The sequence below is a fragment of the Thalassophryne amazonica genome, chromosome 20 (assembly GCF_902500255.1).
Source record: "Thalassophryne amazonica chromosome 20, fThaAma1.1, whole genome shotgun sequence".
NCBI classification, from domain to species: Eukaryota; Metazoa; Chordata; class Actinopteri; order Batrachoidiformes; family Batrachoididae; genus Thalassophryne; species Thalassophryne amazonica.
The window spans coordinates 43,803,715-43,824,356 of NC_047122.1; the positions used below are offsets into that span (position 1 = coordinate 43,803,715).

General features: G+C 41.7%; 1 protein-coding gene across 1 annotated transcript in view; it reads right to left on the reverse strand.

Annotated features, from left to right (window-relative positions):
- Window positions 1-423: 423 nt before the first annotated feature.
- Window positions 424-20,642, reverse strand: part of atxn1a (ataxin 1a) — a 164,393-nt gene continuing 144,174 nt past the window's right edge. Inside the window, 13 exon segments of the mRNA XM_034160540.1 lie at window positions 424-565; window positions 567-600; window positions 602-669; window positions 671-709; window positions 711-1,012; window positions 1,015-1,051; window positions 5,540-5,838; window positions 5,841-6,158; window positions 6,161-6,218; window positions 6,220-6,333; window positions 6,335-6,460; window positions 6,462-6,845; window positions 6,847-7,914. Coding sequence (XP_034016431.1) covers window positions 455-565; window positions 567-600; window positions 602-669; window positions 671-709; window positions 711-1,012; window positions 1,015-1,051; window positions 5,540-5,838; window positions 5,841-6,158; window positions 6,161-6,218; window positions 6,220-6,333; window positions 6,335-6,460; window positions 6,462-6,845; window positions 6,847-7,416 — 2,460 coding nt within the window. The 5' untranslated portion in view covers window positions 7,417-7,914 and the 3' untranslated portion in view covers window positions 424-454.

The window sequence follows — 20,642 nt, forward strand, 5'->3', positions numbered from 1 at the left end:
CAGTATCAGCTGGCATTGCGAGGCCTATGTCGGTGTAAATGTTGTCCTGAGCATCTCTGCTAGCAGTGCACGGGGAGTGACATCACCGTCAAGAAGCTAACTGTAGGCTGAGCGATCAGGAGATACCAACGTGCACAAATGCAGCCATCCGAGCAGAGTCATTAAGCAATGGTACCATGTGCCACACAGCCACTGCACGACGCTTACGACGTTTCACAACTTCCTCGCCACAGGTTCTCTCTTAAATCCACCATGACAGCACCAAATTGCTTGTGTGATACCAATTCCATCTATAAAAACATATTATAAATGACATGGACTTAATGTAAAATGAAAACATGTAGGGAAAGAAAACAAAATCCATCTTTAAAACAAAGATAAATTAAACATTGTAGGAATTCATGTTTTTGTAGTGTCTTCGTATGTTTTTCCAAATTGCGAGGGCTTTGAATCTTCACTTGCCAATATTAGACCTGCCCTCAATGCTGACTTTCACCTCATGGGGGACGAAAAAAGGTTTGGGCAGGGTCAAGGGTGGTTCGTCCTCTGATTTTTCTATTTTTCGAACCTTCAGGGGCAGACCACCTTCGCTTCTGCCTCCTGTCGTCTTATTGAGCCACCTTGTGCACTGCTGGCAGTCTGACCTTTACAAACAAAACCTCTTTCCCCCAAACACAAGCTCTCCGTTCTCCATATTGTTGCCCCCCTCTGCTCCCATTCCCACTTCCACCACTCCCTTGCTGGTTGATGCCATTCTCTCTCTCTCTGTGCCTGAAGCCTCCTCCACTGCAGCTTTGGGGAGCATCTGAGAGGGCTCTGGGTGATTTCAGGTTGGAGATCAGGACAGAGGTAGGATTGGCCAAGTTGACAGGCTGAGATTTCTTTAAAGAGCCATTCCTCAGGTTCTTGAGAGTGAGTGAAATACAGACATCGCCCACAGAAAGCTTAGTGCAAGGCAGCTCCAGAAGCTGAGTGGTCCGGTCTGGACAGCATGATGACCAGCCTTGCCCAAGACGAAGAAGGGGTACTCCAGCAAGACCTCCACACTCACCTAGAAGAACACAAATGGGAGAAAGTGACATTCATATGAAGACAAATGACGATGATTCAGTAAGCATCTCCATCTTACTCAAACCTAACAGTAAGAAGTAATCAGAACAGATAACCACGGAAGTTAAGCCATTAATTTATTTCTCCAATGTTCATGTGATGATAGTGTAGAACAGTATTTTAATATATATGGCACTCAGACAAAGCTTAGATCTGAAGGGTAACGTCGGAGAAACTTTCAGTTTATAGATGTAAGCTGTTGTAAAGTACAGAGGAGGGCAGACAAGTGACCGCTTAAGAATAAGGACTTACATGTTGCTAATTTAGGTTAATAAAAGATGTTTTGAGACATTCAGTCCTTCAAGTCAGCAAGACTATTATGTAACAAATACATGCTGACTCAGCCATTTGACGGAAAGGCACAGCTAGACAGTGTTTGCAGAACGTCACAAAGAAACACAAACATCCTCAAATTGAACAGAACAGTCACTTAAGAAAAAGCAAAAAAAAAAAAAAAAAAAAAAAAAAATGTAAACTGGAGAAACAGTCAATATTGGGTCATGACTGTAAAAACTGCAGTTCTCTGCAGTCTGTTAATAGATTATTAATATAATAAATGGTGCAGTTAAAGGTGGAGTCCTTTTCAAATTTGCTTCTTTTTTTTTTTTACCTTTAAAACAGATTTTAAGCTGCACCACAATAATTTTGTTCCATAGTATTCAAATAAAGGGGGTCTCACAATCTTATATCACTAATGTGAAAAAAAATTTGCCTCGTCTCAAAATAATTTTGGAATTTGACCCACATGGCTCAAAACACAGCAACGAGACATTATGGTTATTTTTGTATCAGTGGTCTTTAATGACACTCGAGTGGCAAACTTGGTCAGCCTCAACTTCATGAAGATAAAAAAAAAAAGAGGCACATCTTCAGCTGTGAAAAATTGAAGCCAAAAAAGATAGAGTTGTATGCAAAAGTTTGGGCACCCCTGAGATTTCCATGATTTTCCTTTATAAATCATTGGCTGACTGGATCAGAAATTTCAGTTAAATATATCATATAGCAGACAAACACAGTGATATTTGAGAAGTGAAATGAAGTTTATAGGATTACAGGAAGTGTGGAATAATTATTTAAACAAAATTAGGCAGGTGCATAAGTTTGGGCACCCCAACAGAAAAAATACATCAATATTTAGCAGATTCTCCGTTTGCAGAAATAACAGCCTCTAAATGCTTCCTATAGCTTCCAATGAGAGTCTGGATTGTGGTTGAAGGTATTTTGGACCATTCTTCTTTACAAAACATCTCAGCTTTGTTGGTTTCCGAGTATGGACAAGCCCGCCTAAAATCACACCATAGATTTTCAATAGTATCCAGGTCTGGGGACTGAGATGGCCATTGCAGAACATTGTACTTGTTCCTCTGTATGAATGCCTCAGTAGATTTTGAGCAGTGTTTAGGGTTGTTGTCTTGCTGAAGATCCAGCCCCGCGCAACTTCAACTTTGTCACTGATTCATGAACATTGTTCTCAAGAATCTGCTGTATTGACTGGAATCCATGTGACCCTCAACTTTAACAAGATTTCCAGTACCTGCACTGCCCACACAGCCCCACAGCATGATGGAACCACCTCCAAATTTTACTGTAGGTAGCATGTGTTTTTCTCGGAATGCTGTGTTCTTTTTCAGCCATGCATACCGCCCCTTATGTCCAAATAACTCAATTTTAGTTTCATCAGTCCACAGCACCTTATTCCAAAATGAACCTGCTTGTCCAAATGTGCTTTAGCATACCTCAAGCAACTCTGTTTGTGGCATGTACGTAGAAAAGGCTTCCTCTGCATTACAGCATCATACAGCATCTCTTTGTGCAAAGTGCGCTGTATAATTGAAGGATGCACAGAGACACTATCTGCAGCAAGATCACGTTGTAGAAGATATTCCACATGAAAGTTTTGCTAGATATCGGCTGGACACACTCACACAGGTCGACTGTGTCAGTTGTCAACACTAACATCAGTTGTAGTTACAACACTTTTACTTGGTTTGCCAAAATGAGTCAGAAGCTAATGTGTTATCATAGTTTTATTAGACTATGTATTTTCATTGTTAGAAACAAGAACTTCACAGTTCCACTTTCCACTGAACGCAGTACAAATTTTAAACTTTGGTGCACACTCGCATGTGCTTCCTTCTTTATAGCACCTTCAAGATCTCAGGGAGTGACTTCCCATATTGCCATGGAATCTCTACAAAATAAATGCTTTACCAGCAATAAAATCAGCTGTGATTTTGTGATATAGTACAGTACAAATGGTATTTCATACCGTAATACCTAGAATTCTTCATAAAGTAACGAGTCATTTGTGGAAAATCGAAGGGGGGACTACAACTTTAAAGAAGAGACTGCACTTTGCATTATCATTTGAACTCCATGAAGACTGAATGTTGACATGACAGACAGAAGGTTTTGAAAGATATGAAGCATAAAGGAAAAAAGAACCAAAAGCAAAAATAAATGAGAAAAATTAAAGATGCAGAAAAGCAGAGAGCGAGGATGGGAAGGTGGAAGAGGAGGATGTTACTGAAATAGTGACAAAAAGTGGAGAAGTGTGAGTTGACGAGAAGACTTAAGTGTAAGATCTATCAAACACCTCGTCATAGCAACATCACGCAGTGTTTTCCTCTGGTGTTATGTAATTCTTGACTGCTCAGTGTGCACATCCTCCAACTACAAAGTCAAATCTGCTACCAGCTCTGAGAAACAAATGGAAGGAGACCCACTGAGGAGTAGAAGAAAGAAAGACGTCTTTCAAATGTGGTCAGTCCTTCGTAGGGTGGCGTAACAAAGACCAGCTGGGGGCGGGCGAGATGGACAGAGATCTGCTGAGTGGGCGAACGAGTCACAACATAGACAGATGAAATAATCTGCTTCAACACAGATGGTCAAATTCAGCAAGAACGGTGCATGTGTATTTGAAAAAGCGCAAGAAAACTGGTCAGAAACTTAAAGCTGTAGCCAGTGTTCAAGTGGCAGAGGAGGACTACTCATATGTAGACCAGAGTTTGTTTTCTAGTCACATTTTCTGTATGAGTCCTTGGACAAGATCCTTTAATGGCATTGTGCCAGTCCACAAAACCCCTAAATGGGTATTGGTCTTGGGTAGGGAAGCAACCTGTGGTGAACTAGTCAACATTTAGTGGGGATGGAAGCATGAAAGTAGAGTCACAGACTCATCTGCTTCACGCTACAGAATCCAGGGACAGACACAGAAAGCAATGTGCTTTAGGGCCTATATAGGACTTGAGACAGCAGTAGAGCTGGTCACAAAGTAATTAATCATTTTGACAATTTCTTATTTTAAGACCCCGACGCCCACTGGTACCAGGGCTTATTCCCGGATTCTGTAGCGTGAAGCACATGGGAGTCAGGTCGATGGTGGAACACCATTTCAACGCAGGCTACTCCCTAGTCAAGACTAATACTCATGTACTGTTGGATGGACTGGGACAATACAGATTAAATCAAACCCAAGTCTACATATTGGTAGCCCAACTCCTACCCCACTGACCTACCTGCTTGTGTGTGTATTGGGCAGCGCATTCTTGTTTGAGGGTGTGAGCTAAAGGGGTAATATATGCAGCATATGATGCAATTTCTCTACTTCCGGGGACAAAAAACATAACATTTTTGGGCAAATTACACGCAAACAAAGTGAAAATACAAAGAACAAGTGACGATGTGGGTAGCTCAAACATGTCTTGTGGTTTGTTTAGAGCCTGGAGCTCAAACATGTCAAGGTGGTTTTGCAGGTGAGAGAATGTAGCTACTCTGGTTAGCTGTGTAGGCTAACACTTACCGACAAGATGTCTCCCATTTGCCTCATCTTCTCTTGTGATTGCAGCCGAAAACAAAATGTACACCAAAAAAGTACACCATTTTTCCATGTGAAGTTATGCTGTATATATATATATATATATATATATATATATATTGCACAACGGGAGTACTGTACCCATAAGTGGTCAATCCACCAATATCACACAGGGTTCAAACGAGACTGCGGTGCCCTATTGAACTTGGGGAAATGGCAGCATAACATTTACAGATGAGATCTTGTGAGTTGCAACACTGATTTCAAAACAATACTCCATGTGGAAAACAAATCAATTTTTTTGATATTCTTCTTAGTATTATTTATTATTACTGTGCACTGACAAACTACTACAATAAAGGCTGGTTTTTACTTCTGCATGCCTGCGTCACTTCTGGCTGATGGAGATTAAAGAACTTTGAGTAATCAAAGACATAGAGGCTGATGTGCACCCCCCCCATCTTTATGTAGAACCATAAAGGTGAAAGGCCACATGACCATCTCTGAACATTTGCCAAGACAAGAGTTATAGCTGCACAGAAGTAAAAACTGCTCATAAAACTGCCACATCACCCAGACAACAAACAGATTATAATGGGGCACTCCTCTCACCTGTGCATGATGCTCACCAACGGAAAACTGAACCACAGCACAGTTGGGTGAGGCATTGCTCCCTTCAATGCGCTCCACTGTGGATGAGTCAATCCTCAGCTCACTACTGATCTCAGCACTTTGGATGAAGTCCTCCGTCTTCAGGTCCTCCACACGTTTCAGATCACCATCAGCCAATTGGATGATGGAGCCCTTAAAGAAATATGGAGGGAGTGATAGGGGCACCAGTGTACTGGATGGAGAAGGAGGATAGAAGCATCAAACAAGCCCTGGCGGAGCAGAAACAATGGGGAGATGAATTGTGCTTGGACCAGAGCACTTGTTGTAGTTTGTTGTAGGAGCTACTGGGTGGTTTCCAACGTGTCTCCTTTAGGAGCGGTGGCAGCAATGTATGTTGCCGGGAGTGTGGTCGGAAATAGTGAGGCTTGAGTAGACGATGCCAAGTGGGAGGTTACAGGTTCCAATGCAGCGACACCACCTCCACTAACAGGGATAATTACTGGTTGGGTTCCAGGAATGAGCAAGTGTTGTTGTAAGTTAGTGTGGTAGCTGATTGGTGAATGTTGACTCCCACTGCCTCCTGCAATATAACCAATGATAGGTGGCTGTGGGTAGATACTGTAGAGGGGAGATTCATTGTCAGAGGCTCTGTAGGATTGTGGGTGGTCTGAATAACAGTCCTGAGGTGACAGTGTATTAACAGGTGCTTTCAGATTGTCAGCATTTAGTGGGGATGGAAGCGTGAAAGTAGAGCTGTTGTTTGAGGAAGATGGGGTGCGATTGACTGGTTTGCCCCAAAATAATGCCACTTTGTCTGGATGCGTTGGGGGCAGTGGTTGTCAGTTTTTCAGGGCTGTGTCTGGATGGCACCATTTTGTGGTCCCCATGGCTATTAGGCATTACCATGACAGAGGTTCTAAGGTCCTGAGGGATCATGTGTAGAGTAGTCTGACGGCAGAACTAGGTGGCGTGCCTCATATGCAGATGTAGACAAAGAAGAAGTGGCTTCCCGTGATTTGCTTCCTGGCTTGGAGAGGATGGACTCAGGGGATGTGCCGAACCGCTGGCCCCTATCCAGCTCTCCATTGTGGAGCTCTCTGGGTCTTGAACTACTTTCCTCTTTCCTTGTAGGTCCGTCTGTGTAATGCACCATAACCTGGGACAGTCCATGGCCCAAAGTATGGTGGAGGTGCAATGGCCCGGATGGAACATGAGCTTCTCCTTGTTGATGGGGTGATGCCACAGTCCGTGGGGCAATGCTTATTGGAGAGGTTGACATTTGCACATGGTGAGGGGCTGGGTCTGTAGGAGGGGGGGGGCATGAAGGTACGTCCTGCGGTTGCTCGCTGTTGGTCATGCTTGGAGCTCTGTGAGAGGGCAGAGACTGCATTTGTGTGTGAGGGTCGCTGTGCCCCCAAAGACGAGGAGGAAGAGAGGGCAGGAGGTGGAGGAGGAGGTGGAGGAAAGAGCTGAGGGGAGATGTACCCAGTGTATGGTGGTGGGTAGGGTGAGGCTATCAACTGCAGATTCGAAGGTAGCTGAGTGTAATGAACAGTCCCTCCAACAGTGGGCTGTGACAAGGGGGATGTATATGTTGTTGGAAGAGATGAGACGAGCCTCAATGAGGAGGAGGAGGGTGGTGAGCAAGAGTCTGATGTGGAGGAGAGGACTTTGTAGTGGGGCCCGTCAGACTGGATGTTGCTACGCTGTGCAGTCACTCTGCTCTCGTTCCCTGCCATGCTAGCAAGCCAGGCCAGGTTCTCAGTGCGCTGACTGTCAGCGGTAGGTGAGCGATTATCAGATGGTAATGTGCTGGCGGGGATCTCCCTCTTCTTTGGGGGCAGACATTCATTACTGCGTTCCTGGTTGGACTTCATGCTGGTCTACCTAACGTCCCTCTTCTGGACTTGCTTTACCTTTCCTCAACTTGTAAACTTCTATTTTTCTTTCTGTCTGGTTCCTTCTTTGTCTCTCTCTTTCACTTCCCTGTCTCCGTTTCACACTTTCCTCTTCTGTTATTAGCTGTGAATTCCTCCTTCCTCCTCGATCCCCTTCTCTCTGTTACCCTGTTCACCTGCGATCGTGTTGATTTTCACCTTTTTCTATGATAAGGTAACTGTAGAATATATAAAGCAGATAAGAAAAGGTTAAAGGTGGAGATGATGATGTGGAGGGGTGTTAAGAGGGGAGGGGTAGGACGGTCTGTTCTGCCCAGAGGTTCTTAGAGGCTGGAGGAGGAGCTCAGTGGGGGCAGTGGGCAGGGTCACAACGTCACACCTGCTGCTGTCGCCAAAGACGACAGGGGGTCGAGGGTGTCGCACTTCATGTGGAATCATTTCCCTGCAAAAGCCAACCTGCCCACATGCAGCACGATCCTGTAAAAGAGAGAGGAACCCATGTCAGGAAAACATGTGGGTCTCAGCAGAAGAACACATAACTTAAATATGAGGTGATCTGCTTAGATATTCATTCACTGTCAATACCCGCTTACTCCAATCAAGGGTTCGGGGGGGGGTCAGATAGGCTCTCCACCCCACAACCCTTGACTGGAGTAAGCGAGCACTGAAAATGAATGAATGCTTAGATATTTCTGTATGTGATGTTTTGACCAGGACAACAAAAATAATGTGTTACTCACTAAAAGCTCTTCCTACCCTTACTCTAAATGTGTAATCAAGAAAAATGAATTTTAATCTCAGGTAAAAGCTGCTCTATTTATGCGGGTGGGGGGGAGCAAGTACGAAATCGCAGACACACCTATAATTAATACTATAAACTATTAATAAAATAAATAGTTACATTTAATCAGAGTTTAGCATAAAGAAAAACAGACAGACTGAAGTCAAAATTACAAACAGAGCTTCATGTATGGAAAGTCCAATTATAATAAGACAATTTAACCCTGAAGACATTACCAGGATTTCAATTGGAGACCATAATTAATAGTACTGTTTAAGATTTCCTCTGGACTATGAACATCGTTAAATTCTGGTAGCACCGCAAAGTAAAGCTTTTAAATTTTTTTCATACAATGAAATTTGAAGATTACATGAAAAAGTAAGCTTTTTAAATATTTGTTTTCTAAACAATGAAACAAAGCTTTTGAAATTACTGAAGCACATCATTAATACTTTGCATTGACCATTGAACATTTGTCTGCACAGGTTAAAAACCCTGCCTGCTTCACAAATAAAAATATGGCAACTTGAATAAAACCAAATAATGTTTCACAAAACATGTTCTAACACACAATAAAACTAAACTAAATTACAGTCAATAGTACAACTGGCTTTACTCAGAATAGAAATTCTGGGGTAAATTAAAATGTTGGTCTAAAAAATATGTCAGTATGTACACAAAGATTCAGTCATGAGTTGCTGCAGGTGCTTCAACAGCCCTTGTAATAGCTGTCAGTCTAATTATTGTAACAGTGAGTACAAATACACAGCTGACTCTGGTAGTGTCACAAATGTTAGTAATGTGACTAATGTGTGTTTCTGGAAAGATAAAAAACCTCTTAAAAATTATTACAACTTAATCACTATTAATGTTACAATAGTGAAAATATAAGAACATTATTACTATTATACCATAAAATTTTTATTAATATTATCATATTCTACAAATTATAAAAGTGGTTATTTTTCTGTGCAATTTTACCTTCTAGTGTAATAACTCTAAGGAAAGTGATTATACTGACTAAATGTTTGTAGACAGACTCTTATATTAATAGTGATTGAGTGGAGCATTAGTTTCATAATCTTTGTTGCAACTGTTACAATCTTTTATTGCAACAAAGCACAGGAAGCGTTTAAATTAAGTTAATTTATAAGAGAACAATGAAGAAAAGAGTTAAGATTGATAAATAATTGGGCCAAAAAAAAAAAAAGAAAGTAAATGAGGTGGATGTGTGGAAAATGGTTGTGGTTGACACAGCAAATATATCATGTGTAGCAAATTTACTGACCACGTGAATGCGCGATGAGGGTTTTGTGGGTGAGCCTCAATAATAACGTGCATACAGATGTGGGTGTGTGTGTGGGTGTGTGTGTGCACTTTTCATCCTGCTGATCCTCCTGAGGATCCCTGCTGCAAACTACTAGAATTTTGCGCACGTCAACCCCTCCCCCATCCACGTACAAGATCTCGCTTACTCAAACTCTGACACCGAAGCATGTTCAATTATGCTGACACACACTCCCCCCCCCACCCCGAAACACAGTGCAAGCACACGTTTACACCAACGTGCACCTGTCCAAAAACAAAAGTGAGTAGCGTATGGGCCAACTAACTACAAACTTACAGGAAACTAAACACTAAATTTCAGACATTCTTGAATTGGATTATGAATCAGGAAGAACAGGTTCCGTTTAACAAAATGAGAATCTATTCTTGTATTTTCACTCGTAGAGAGAGGACTGTACACACAACGAGCTTAACCCTCGACGCTGTAGAAGCGATATGAAAGACAAAAAGTGCGACGACATGATGACTGCAGGCAGAAGAGTTCTCACATTCTCCCCCTGCTCCTCTCCTGTCTCTGCCTGCCTTAACCTCCTCCCACTTCACAACTCCATTCTCAATTATCATTCTTCCATCTGATCTCCCACAACATCTTGGCTTCTTCCTTCGACTTTAATTCTCACCTTGTCTCTGTACTTCACCACACCCAGTCACTGTATCGATGATCCACAAAATATAAAGTGTATGGGCAGAATAAAAAAGTTCCCGTTTGTATTCAACAGTCCCTTTTGATGAAAATTAAAGCTCTGAGATTAGTGGAACGCCACTGTTGGTGAGAGCTGCCAGATCAGAGTCATTTCATATCAGCTGTCACATCAAACGCAGACAGCGTCTGTACAACTAGCTGTGGACCTGTTATGCTGCCATCACAGCTTTTATCTTAGGAGTGAGGCACGTCAGTTGTGACAGTTCAATATGGCATGCGAGCACTGCAGTAGAAATACTATATGCTTTGTGTAATGCCTCATACTGCAGCTGCTGAGTTTCTTCTGCGTGTTTACGAGAACATGGTCATGCTCAAACAACGACACTCAGTATGATACAGTAGCAGTGCCAAGAAAAGTTAAATCAAACAAATTCTGGTCGTCCAGTCATGTAAGAATGATTTTAAGAATTTTACTCGCAATAAGTGAAGTCGCTATCTCAGCAGGAGCGTGTGCAGTGTGGCTAAAGGTCCCGCTAGCTCTTCTGGTTAAAGGTCAATCGGGACTAGAATGGTGCTAGTGTAATGTGTATACACATTGACAATGTTTTTCTTAATGAATTTGATCACATTTGTTGCATCCAAAAAGTAAAACCCTGTAAATTAAAATGTTAAAGATAACATGAATCTATGTGTAGTTACAAGCTACAGCAAAAAATCTGATTACTGACCCACAATAAATTGATTTGATCATTTAAAATTTGTGCAGCTGGTTTTGAAACCACATATAAATACGTTAATGCGTGTGTGTTCTGTGCATAAAGTGCTTCTAGAACAAGAAAGCGCATAAATAGATGCAGCAATTACATAATACCTGGTAAAGGGGAAGAAGACCCTAAAGGCTACATCACTGGCATTTGACCCCACTGACCTTCACCTTCACCCAAATGATTGACCTCTGCCTGACCTTGCCAGAGCATTTGGACCAAATTGTGCTGAAAATCAAATTCTTCGACCTCTGCCAAACTTAACTCTAACAGCAAATCTGGGGCCAGGTTTGGGGAAAATCAAGAGTGGGGGAAAAAACAATCCTCCAAACATTTGACCTTTGACTTCTGTCCAATGACTGACCTTAGGCAAATTGACTTGTGACTACAACAACTTTGGCCTTTGCCAAAACAAATCATTTAAGGGCAATTCTGGGGTCTACCTTCATGCACATGCCAAGTTGAAGCCCGTTTCCACCACAGGAACTCGTGAGTCATTTTAGGGGGTCTGACAAATCAGAAAGCACGTATCTCCACCACACTGGGCCTTTTTCAGGGACAAGATAAGTTCCTGTTTCAGGGTAGGTACTTCTGAGTGGCCCTGAAAAACCATTGTGCAAGGCTCGACACTGACTGGTCATTAACTCCACTGTTTGCTTTCTTCTCGATGCACGAGGTCCAGCAAGGATTCAAGTCTTTGAAGAGGAATAACAAAATCGCATGAAACTGTCACAGAATCATTACATCACAGCATGCATAGGTGCGTGAGCCTGGTGGGTTTTCACAGTGGAGACAACTGATGAGAAGGACAATCAAGGTGCCTTTCCGGAAAAAGTTTACGAGATCTGGGAAGTAGCTCGAGCTCTGACTGTGGGTGTCAATCAGCCATATGGCCTGCGAGAAGTAAGGGAACAGTTACACAAGCATGGCTCAAATGACAGTTTGTTGCCTATTTGGCTCCTATATGTACAGAGATTGACACACTTGTAAAGCACAACATAAGCATTACTCCTTCTGGTACCTTAGTTTTTTAATCCACCATTGTTTATGGGCGGAGTAAGAGAAAAGGATTCACACTCAGTGTAAACACTTAAAAATGGCATTCCTTTATTAACAAAGTTGTTTGTGGACATGAGAAAACTTTGTATTTTAAATCAAAACCAAACTTTTCCAGTAGAGTCAATTAGCTGATTAACAGAATAATCAATTATTGTGATAACTGATTAACCAGTCAAAGTTTGACCGTTTCCAGATTGTCAAATATAATATATATTTGTTGTTGTTTTTTTCTAAGATTTTTGGGAGCACAGACTGCACTAGAACACAGCACCCTGGAAAAACGTTAAGCTTGCCAATGACAAGTGACTCCTCTCTACAGAATTTTACAGTGTATAGTTCAGTGATTTTGACCCTTTGATACCAAAATCAATAGGCTTCTTGGGATCAACCGTGCCTAACACACACTTGGTGACATTCAGGCAATTAAGAAAGAAGTTATTGCAATCACAAGATTTTTTTTAATAAAGTACACAGACCAGTGACCTTGACCTTTTGACCCCCAAATCATTAGATATCATGGGGTCACTATGCATAATGCATATACGTGTGGTGATAATCAGACTGACAACTGAAGTAACCCCTCTCTCGAGGGAAATGTTGCATGACTGACTGACCGACTCAGTGTACAGAGGGACGTCTGGCCTAAAGACTCATTTATCAACGGCTGTTTTTCATGAGAAAGAAGAAAAACATGGTGATGTGTGGAACTGGTGGCACTGAAGTGCAGCGACAGCAAATCCCTAATTCCACGATGGGAGAACAGAGACATGACAGAGAAAAAGGGCAAGACAGACATGGGCGAGAGAGAGAGAGAGATAGCGAACTGACCTACATTGCAAAGGGAGAGAGTATTACTTCACTGAAACAGAAACGCCTACACACGTTCACTGAAAAGCCCTGTCATCTGAATCTTGCTGAGTTAGCAGCGCGTACGTGCGCAAATGTAGATATCAGATGACCTGTAACCCAAACCATCTGTCCTCCGTGTGCTTATAGTCTCTCAGTCTCTCATGCACACACACAAACACAATCATCCACCTTATTTTTGTGTGTTTGTGACAGCGTTTATGCTTTATACTGTTCCACCTCAGCAGTACAGCATACTATTCCTGCAATGTATTACAAACTGTCATTCTTCTTGTACATATGAAAGTTATTTGGTTCCCATACTGTGGGCCCTATCTTGATGTTCTGTAGTGCATGGCCAAAAGCACTGCAATTTGTTCTTTAAGGCACAGTAAGTAACATGCAGCAAGCAAACAGGTTGTATTTAGTCAGTTCAACTTGGGTTTGCTTTACATGTACCATCAGATTGACATCTGTCATTACTTTTAATGTGCTGATACCTGGCACATTGTTATGTAGATTGTGGACTCGGAAGTGAGAGGTTCTCTGGCAAGGAACCATCTGCGCACATCTGTATAAGATGTTTGACATATTATGACAATACAACTGAAGCTATAGCGTGTAGGATTTAGTGTCATCTAGTGGTGAGGTTGCAGAATGCATTATGTTGTCACCAGTCACAATTTTGTTATCCTTCATGGTTTTTCTTTAGCGATGGTGATTCATGCTCCTTTGCCTTTTCTTCTAATAAACAATATGTATAATCCTCCAATTTACAAAAATGAGTGTTTGTAATCTCGTTAGCCTGCACAAGCAACCAGAAGACACTGTAGAGGTTAACAGCAATTGATTCCTCTTTTTTCCGTCAGTCTTCTGGCCAACGCTGCAAAATGGGAAAGGCAGAGTGTGCCACTTTTGCGCTACTGTGTAAACATGGCGGTGCAACATGGCGATCACCGTGAGGGGGTGAGCCATCATGTGGATATGAAAGGCTCATTTCAAGTTAATGAAAAATCACTGATTCATTGTTGCGGGTACACTATTGAACAGATGATTATGAATGCTATATCACATTTCTGCTAACAGACACAGTAACTTTAAAGCATATAAACAAGATAACAAAAACATACTTTTCTAAGGATTTTATTTTGACGTATGAAATACTAAATTACAGAAAAAAAATATAATTTAACACTACGCTCAGTCATCCAATGTGTTACAATTTTGCGTGCAAAAGCGTTGAACTAAACATATGTGATGACTGTGCATAGACATGTCTATTGGATTTGTGTGTGTGTGTGTGTCTCTGTGAGATTGTCCAGTTATAATCATAATCGTGATCAAAGGGATCAGCCCAATGTAATGTGTTATCTCACTGCTAAATATAGATCATGTGGAAAGTGTTGCTGCAGGCTTCTCCACTCCATCTAAGTCTCTCTGCCTTTTTCTTTTGTGAGCATGTTGGTTTTTACAATCGTGTGAGTGTTTGTGTGCACAGTTGTGTGCATGTGACTGCAGGTCAATGTATTAAACACAAAGTTAGGATGGGCATACTTCAGATGTGCATCACTCACATTACAGATCTATCGTGGATCTGCAGCTGATGGAGCACAACAACAGCAAACAGATTTGATGTTGATTTGGGGAATTAAATGTGACACCTCTACTTGCAGCACTCTGTGCCTGGCACACAGCCCTCTTTGCTTACTCACCCAATCATCTACTTTCTCTTGTGATTTTTTTGGGGGGAGGTGATGGTCTAGTGGTTAAGCATTGGGCTCGAGATCAGAGGATTCTTGGTTCAAAGCCCAGCCTGACTGGAAAATCACTAAAGGCCCTTGGGCAAGGTCCTTAATCCCCTAGTTGCTCCCAGTGTGTAGTAAGCGCCTTGTATGGCAGCACCCTGACATCGGGGTGAATGTGAGGCATTATTGTCAAGTGCTTTGAGTATCTGATGCAGATGGAAAAGTGCTAAATAAATGCAAACCATTTACCATTTTTCCTCATCACTTCACGAGTTTGTTTTTTAAGTGTGAAAAGTCAACATCATTCCCAATTTGTATAGTGACAGTAATCACATTTAAATGCATTAACTAATGTTTATTTTTAGTCAATTCTGAAAAAAAATAAATAAATTGCCATGCATTCAGACAAAACCTTGTATTTGTTGCAGCATTGCAGAAAAAAAAAAAACCCAGGTGTGTTAAAAACAGGCAGTGGTGGGCTTGGTGACCACCAGACCTAGGCTTTACGAATGAAAGAAACAAACTCCTTTTGAACAAACAAATTTGTGACCATATTATTTGAGCTTTAGAACAGACGTGTTGTGAAACAAGCCAAAAATATGTTTATGTATCTGATTTAATAAATTTGTGTGACAAAACAGTTGGTCTCTCTCTTACGGACCTCATTCACTGTGTACCTTGCTCAATCTTAAATCTCTTTCTTTCATGGTTAAATTCATAAGAAATACTTTATGCTGTGTCGTGTGGAGGTATGGCTGGATTATTTGAATGCTATGGGCCTTTCACACCTTGACAGTTTAGCCAGTGTACGCCAACTTATGAAATATGTTGGCTACGTTGAATAGGTTATTCAGCTGTCACACCATGATGATTTAGCAAGCGTATGCTGACAACCCTGTTTCCACTTAGTGGTCCGGGTTGGTACGGCACAGTATGGTACGGGTCAGAATGGTTAGATTTGGATTGATTTGCATTTCCACCGCCAGCATAACCCTTTTGTCTGGTAGGCGGAGCATGTAGATGTTGACATACACGTCATAGAGAGCATGCATGCTTCTGTATTACATAGACAAATATAACTTCCGCCCAACTTCGTTGGCGGAGGTAAAAAGGTGCTTTTTGATTGAGTGTTAATAGATGACAGCATTTATTATTATTATTGTTTTAACTCTTCTATCCATCTATTTTACAGGGGACATGCCTGGACTTTTCAAAAGCCTAGGAAGAGCAGAGTCAGAAAACTGTTGCACATTAGTCATGCTGGAACAGAAAGAATCATTGAATTAAACTGATAGTGTTCAGCTCAGAACTGGTGGATGAGCATTTTGGCCTAGCACCTCTTTAGCATAGGATGGTCCGCCCACAGATGTTTTGGCCTAGGACATTTCAACCCAAGGATGTTTCAGCCTCTAGTACTAATACATGCTTCCAAACAATAATGTAATATAAGGATGAGACATTTTAATACATGTTATTATGTTATGTTACACATTGTTATTATTGTTAGTTTTGAATAATTAGTTTTAACTGGGCAGCACGGTGCCTTAGTGGTTGGCACTGTTACCTCACAGACATGAGGTCCCAGGTTCACTCCCAACCTGGTCATTTCTGTGTTGAGTTTGCATGTTTTCAACTTGTTTGCATGAGGTCCCTCGGGGTGCTCCGGCTTCTCATACTTCCAAAGAAATGCACATTCAATGAATTAGTGACTAAACTGACCGTAGGTGTGAGTGAGAGTGTGAATGTGTTTGCGTGTCTATATGAGACAGCCCGGTGGTAAACTGGCCACCTGTCCACGGTGTGCCCTGCCTCTCACACTCTGTCTCATGGGATAGACTCCTGCCCCTTTGTGACCCTTAATTTTGAATAAATGGGTTCAGAAAATGGATGGATTACTTAGATTAAACCACATTTCCATTTCTATTAAAACAAAGGGTTAGGGTTATAGGTCATTAAGGATGTGAAAGATGTCATTTCTGGCTGTAATGTTCAAGTTATGTATTTTTTGGCCAAAATGTCTTAGGCTGGAACAACCTAGTCGAAAACGTCCACGGCCAAAATGTCTGACGCTCATCAGAATTGTATCATGCTGGATCCACCATTGGTGTAAACCGGCTTAAAAAAAAAAAGTCATGAAAAACTAAACAAGAGTGTGTGATTAAGAGTTACTAAGATAAAGACGGAGGCACACATGGACGTGAGAAAGAGGGAGGTTCTTTTTGGAAACAAACTCTTTGGCAGTGTTGCATGACTTGCACTTTCTCCCACTGACCCCCCCAAGTGATCCCAAACTGGGTGATTGGTTGGAGGAGGACACCGAAAGAAGCAAAAGGAGACAAAGGAGGAATAGAAGATAAGGACAAAATGCCACAAAGAAAGTGAGGAAGCAAAAGCAAAAGAAAAGTGGAGGAAAAAGCAGGTAAAAGACAAGACGGGCAGTGGAAACACTTCAGACGTAAATGGGAGAAAGGAGCGAGGATGACTGTAGGAAAAAGTAGGCCAGAAACAGTACACACACACACACACACACACACACACACACACACACACACACACACACACACACACACACACCATTCAGAGTGGTGCCAAACTGTGTGAAGCGTACTTACCAGTGGAGCAGGAGCAGCCCACTTCTGCAGCATACTCTCTCTGTCTCTTTCATTTCTTTCCTCCCTCTGCACTGCCTTGTCCCTTGTAAAGCACCCTGAGTCTCTCTCTCTCTCTCTCTCTCTCTCTCAAGTGGAAAATCCCAACAGATCCGGTGTTGTCCTGATGCAAACTGCTTTTTGGCCTTTTCTCACCCCTGAAAAGCACCGATGCAGCACGCACACCGACGGCGTGCTCCTAAATCTTGACAGTGAGGCTGGAAGCTCCCACTCCTGCTCCTGACACGCAGCACTCAGGTGATCACACGCACACAGAATTGGTAGCACACGCTTGCACACGCCCACGGGGAGGGAGTCCCGCATGCAGTGCTCCAACGTGTATTACGCAAGATGCTGAATGTGAGCCAGGGCTTGAACAGTGTTTGTCCTGGGCGCGCACACCCACCCACCCACACCCACACACACGGGCCCCTCCCTCGGTTTGCTCAGCCAACTTCATCAGGTATTCATTCAAAAAATACACACATGCCAGCTGGCTGCACGCCCAGAGACCGCTTACAAGCACAGAAAAAGAGCAAGAATGAGTGTGTGTGTGTGTGTGTGTGCGCGCGCTTGGGGGGTGGGGGTGGTGTTAGAGTGAGAAGGGCAGAGAGGGAGAGAAGAGGAGGAGAGATAAAGGGGGGGACAAGAGGGAGGCACAGAGTGAACAGCAGAGATTAGAGAGAGGACATGAAAAAGAATCACTGAAAGTGTGACATGGAAAATTCAAGCGCATGCACAAACATGCATGCACACATACACAAAAAAAAAACAAAAAACACATGAACACAAACACCTACTAACCACGATTACACACAAGGTGTACACGCATGCAGAAAAAAAGCCAGAACACAACAGAGATTCTAAAATCATGAGTGTTTTTGTAGAAAGTGTTACGTTTAAGGCTGCACATGCCTCTCTTGACCACTAGATGTCATGACTGATTAGCTGAGAGGGAGTTGAGAAGAGTCTATTTCTGTTAGTTAGCTGACCTAGTTAAAAGAACATTTAGAAGTAAATATAGATGAAATGTGCTCATCCATTCGAAAAGATGTAGCAGGCACAGGGAAGAATAGAGGACCCAAGATTCTCTCTCTCGCACTCACACACACACACACACACACACACACACACACACACACACACACACACACACACACACACACACACCTTTTTTGGTTAGACGTCCTGTGATCTTAATGTCACTCGAGCGTACAGTCAGATATTTGTGGATTGTTTGCTGTTCGACAGGAGATATTTCTAAATTAAATTTTAAAGCTGTAAAGAAAGATACAGTCAAGTATCTGGATAGTGATACAATTTAAATAAATTTCCCCCTGTATACCACCACAATTAAGTTGAAAGTAAACAATTAAGATGTGCTTGTGGTGTAGCTTTAATTCAAGGGGTTGAATAAAAATATTGCATTAATCATTGAGGGATTACAGCCATACATGACTCCCAGTTTAAGAGCCCAGAAGTAAACGGGCAAACTAAATATAAAGACTTTTTAAATTTTATTCAAATCATTACAGCCAATGTTCTTTAGACAAGCCATAGCATGGATAAATGAATATTTCTAAGTTTTTGAATATGTTGTGGACTTCATTTTCCTCAGACATTGATAAGCACAAACAGTATGACACGGTGTGGAAAATCTGTCTTCAACAGGCACTTCTCAAAAACAGACTCTGGAAGAAGGAGGCAGGTGAGGTGGGCTCAAAGGTAGGGATTTTAATTATACCGGCCCACCGACATAGAGCTTGTTGTTGACTCACATCAAAAGTGAGAACCACAAGGCTTTGTTTTAGAAAAATGGCCAGATCACTGCACTGTTTGATTGATCAATGCTGATTAAATTAAACCAGTTATCAAATATGTGCGTGTTGTCTCTGATTAGCTTTGTAAAGGTGAAGCTACTGGAGCCAGCGTCACGACAGTCTGTTTTATCAACACAGATCAGCAGTGCTCCCTCTGTTTAATAAGAGCGGCGCTCTAAGAGGCTGACACGAGTTTTACAAACTAATTTGCCCATCAGTTCAGATATACACAAACTCTGTTTCTGGAGCAAAGCATGTGATATAACCTTCCTCATGACTAGTCAGGTAGTGAGTTCCACCAACGATGAACAAGCTTCCATTCCTCATGATTTTCTCCTGTTTACAGACCATTTACAGGGGCAGAGCCAGAGAGGAGATTCGAAAGGGCTCTGGAGCCCTTGTTAGAGTAAAAAAAAAAACAACAAAAAAAACAACAACAATAATTAATGTACTTCTAACAACTAAAATGTCATTCTGTCACTACTATGCTGAGTGTCCTAGTTTTACTACAAATGTGCAGTAAGTGGAATTAATGAAACATGAAAGTGTTTACTCATTTAAAAATTAAATAAATGAATACAAACAATAAGCAGCAGCTTGGAATGCAGGCATTTTTTGTTTTGTTTTTTTTCTTTTCTTAATATATGGCAGAGGTGTTAAAGTGACAGGCGTATACAATGGATTGACCTTAATGTTATATTGAAATTTATATACCATAGAATATATTGCAATATATACAGTGAACACCTATGCTTAAAATTCTACTACAATATTAAATTTAGGTCACATCGCCCAGGCCTAGGAAACCACCAAGACACTAATGACAACTCTATAGGTTGCAGGCTTCTGTGGATGAGTTGAGAGAAACTGGGAATAGTGCAGCCTTTGATTCAGATGGTCACCACTGCTGAGATTGGTCTGCTTGTGGTTTCTTCCTATAATCAAAAATACTCAAAGAAGTATTTACTTACCACAGTCACCAATGTGCTTGCTTGTGGAGTGCCTACGGTTTAAACTTTGTTTCTTGTATAGCACCTTGGGGTTATTTTGTTGCGAGTTGGTGTTGTATCAATAAACTGAATTGATGGGAATGAAGTCAAAGACATAGTGACTTGAAAATGTTCATGTATCCATCACCTGACTTGTTGAAAGACAACTGGCTGAATAGTAATACTTATATTTAATTATGTGTGGCCTCTGAAAATGGAGACTGTGCATAAATATTGCCTTAGTTCCTAAATAGTTAATGCATTGTGGATTGTCAATGTGCTACAAGCACATCCCAATCATTTTGGGAGAAGATGACAAACACTGCATTGCTCTCCAATTACTTGACCGACACCCCCACTGACACATGCATTTCTACCGTTAATGATCCAACTTCAATGCCATATCCATGTGAAATAACACAGACTTAACGCTCAACAAAAATAAATCACTATTTCAGACTGTTGGAAAGCAAATTACCTTCACTTTTTTAAATGTACTGTTGGCAAATTTATCTTTGTGTAGGTTGTCCTCTGTTTCTCAACTGTTAACACAGTGAAGAATA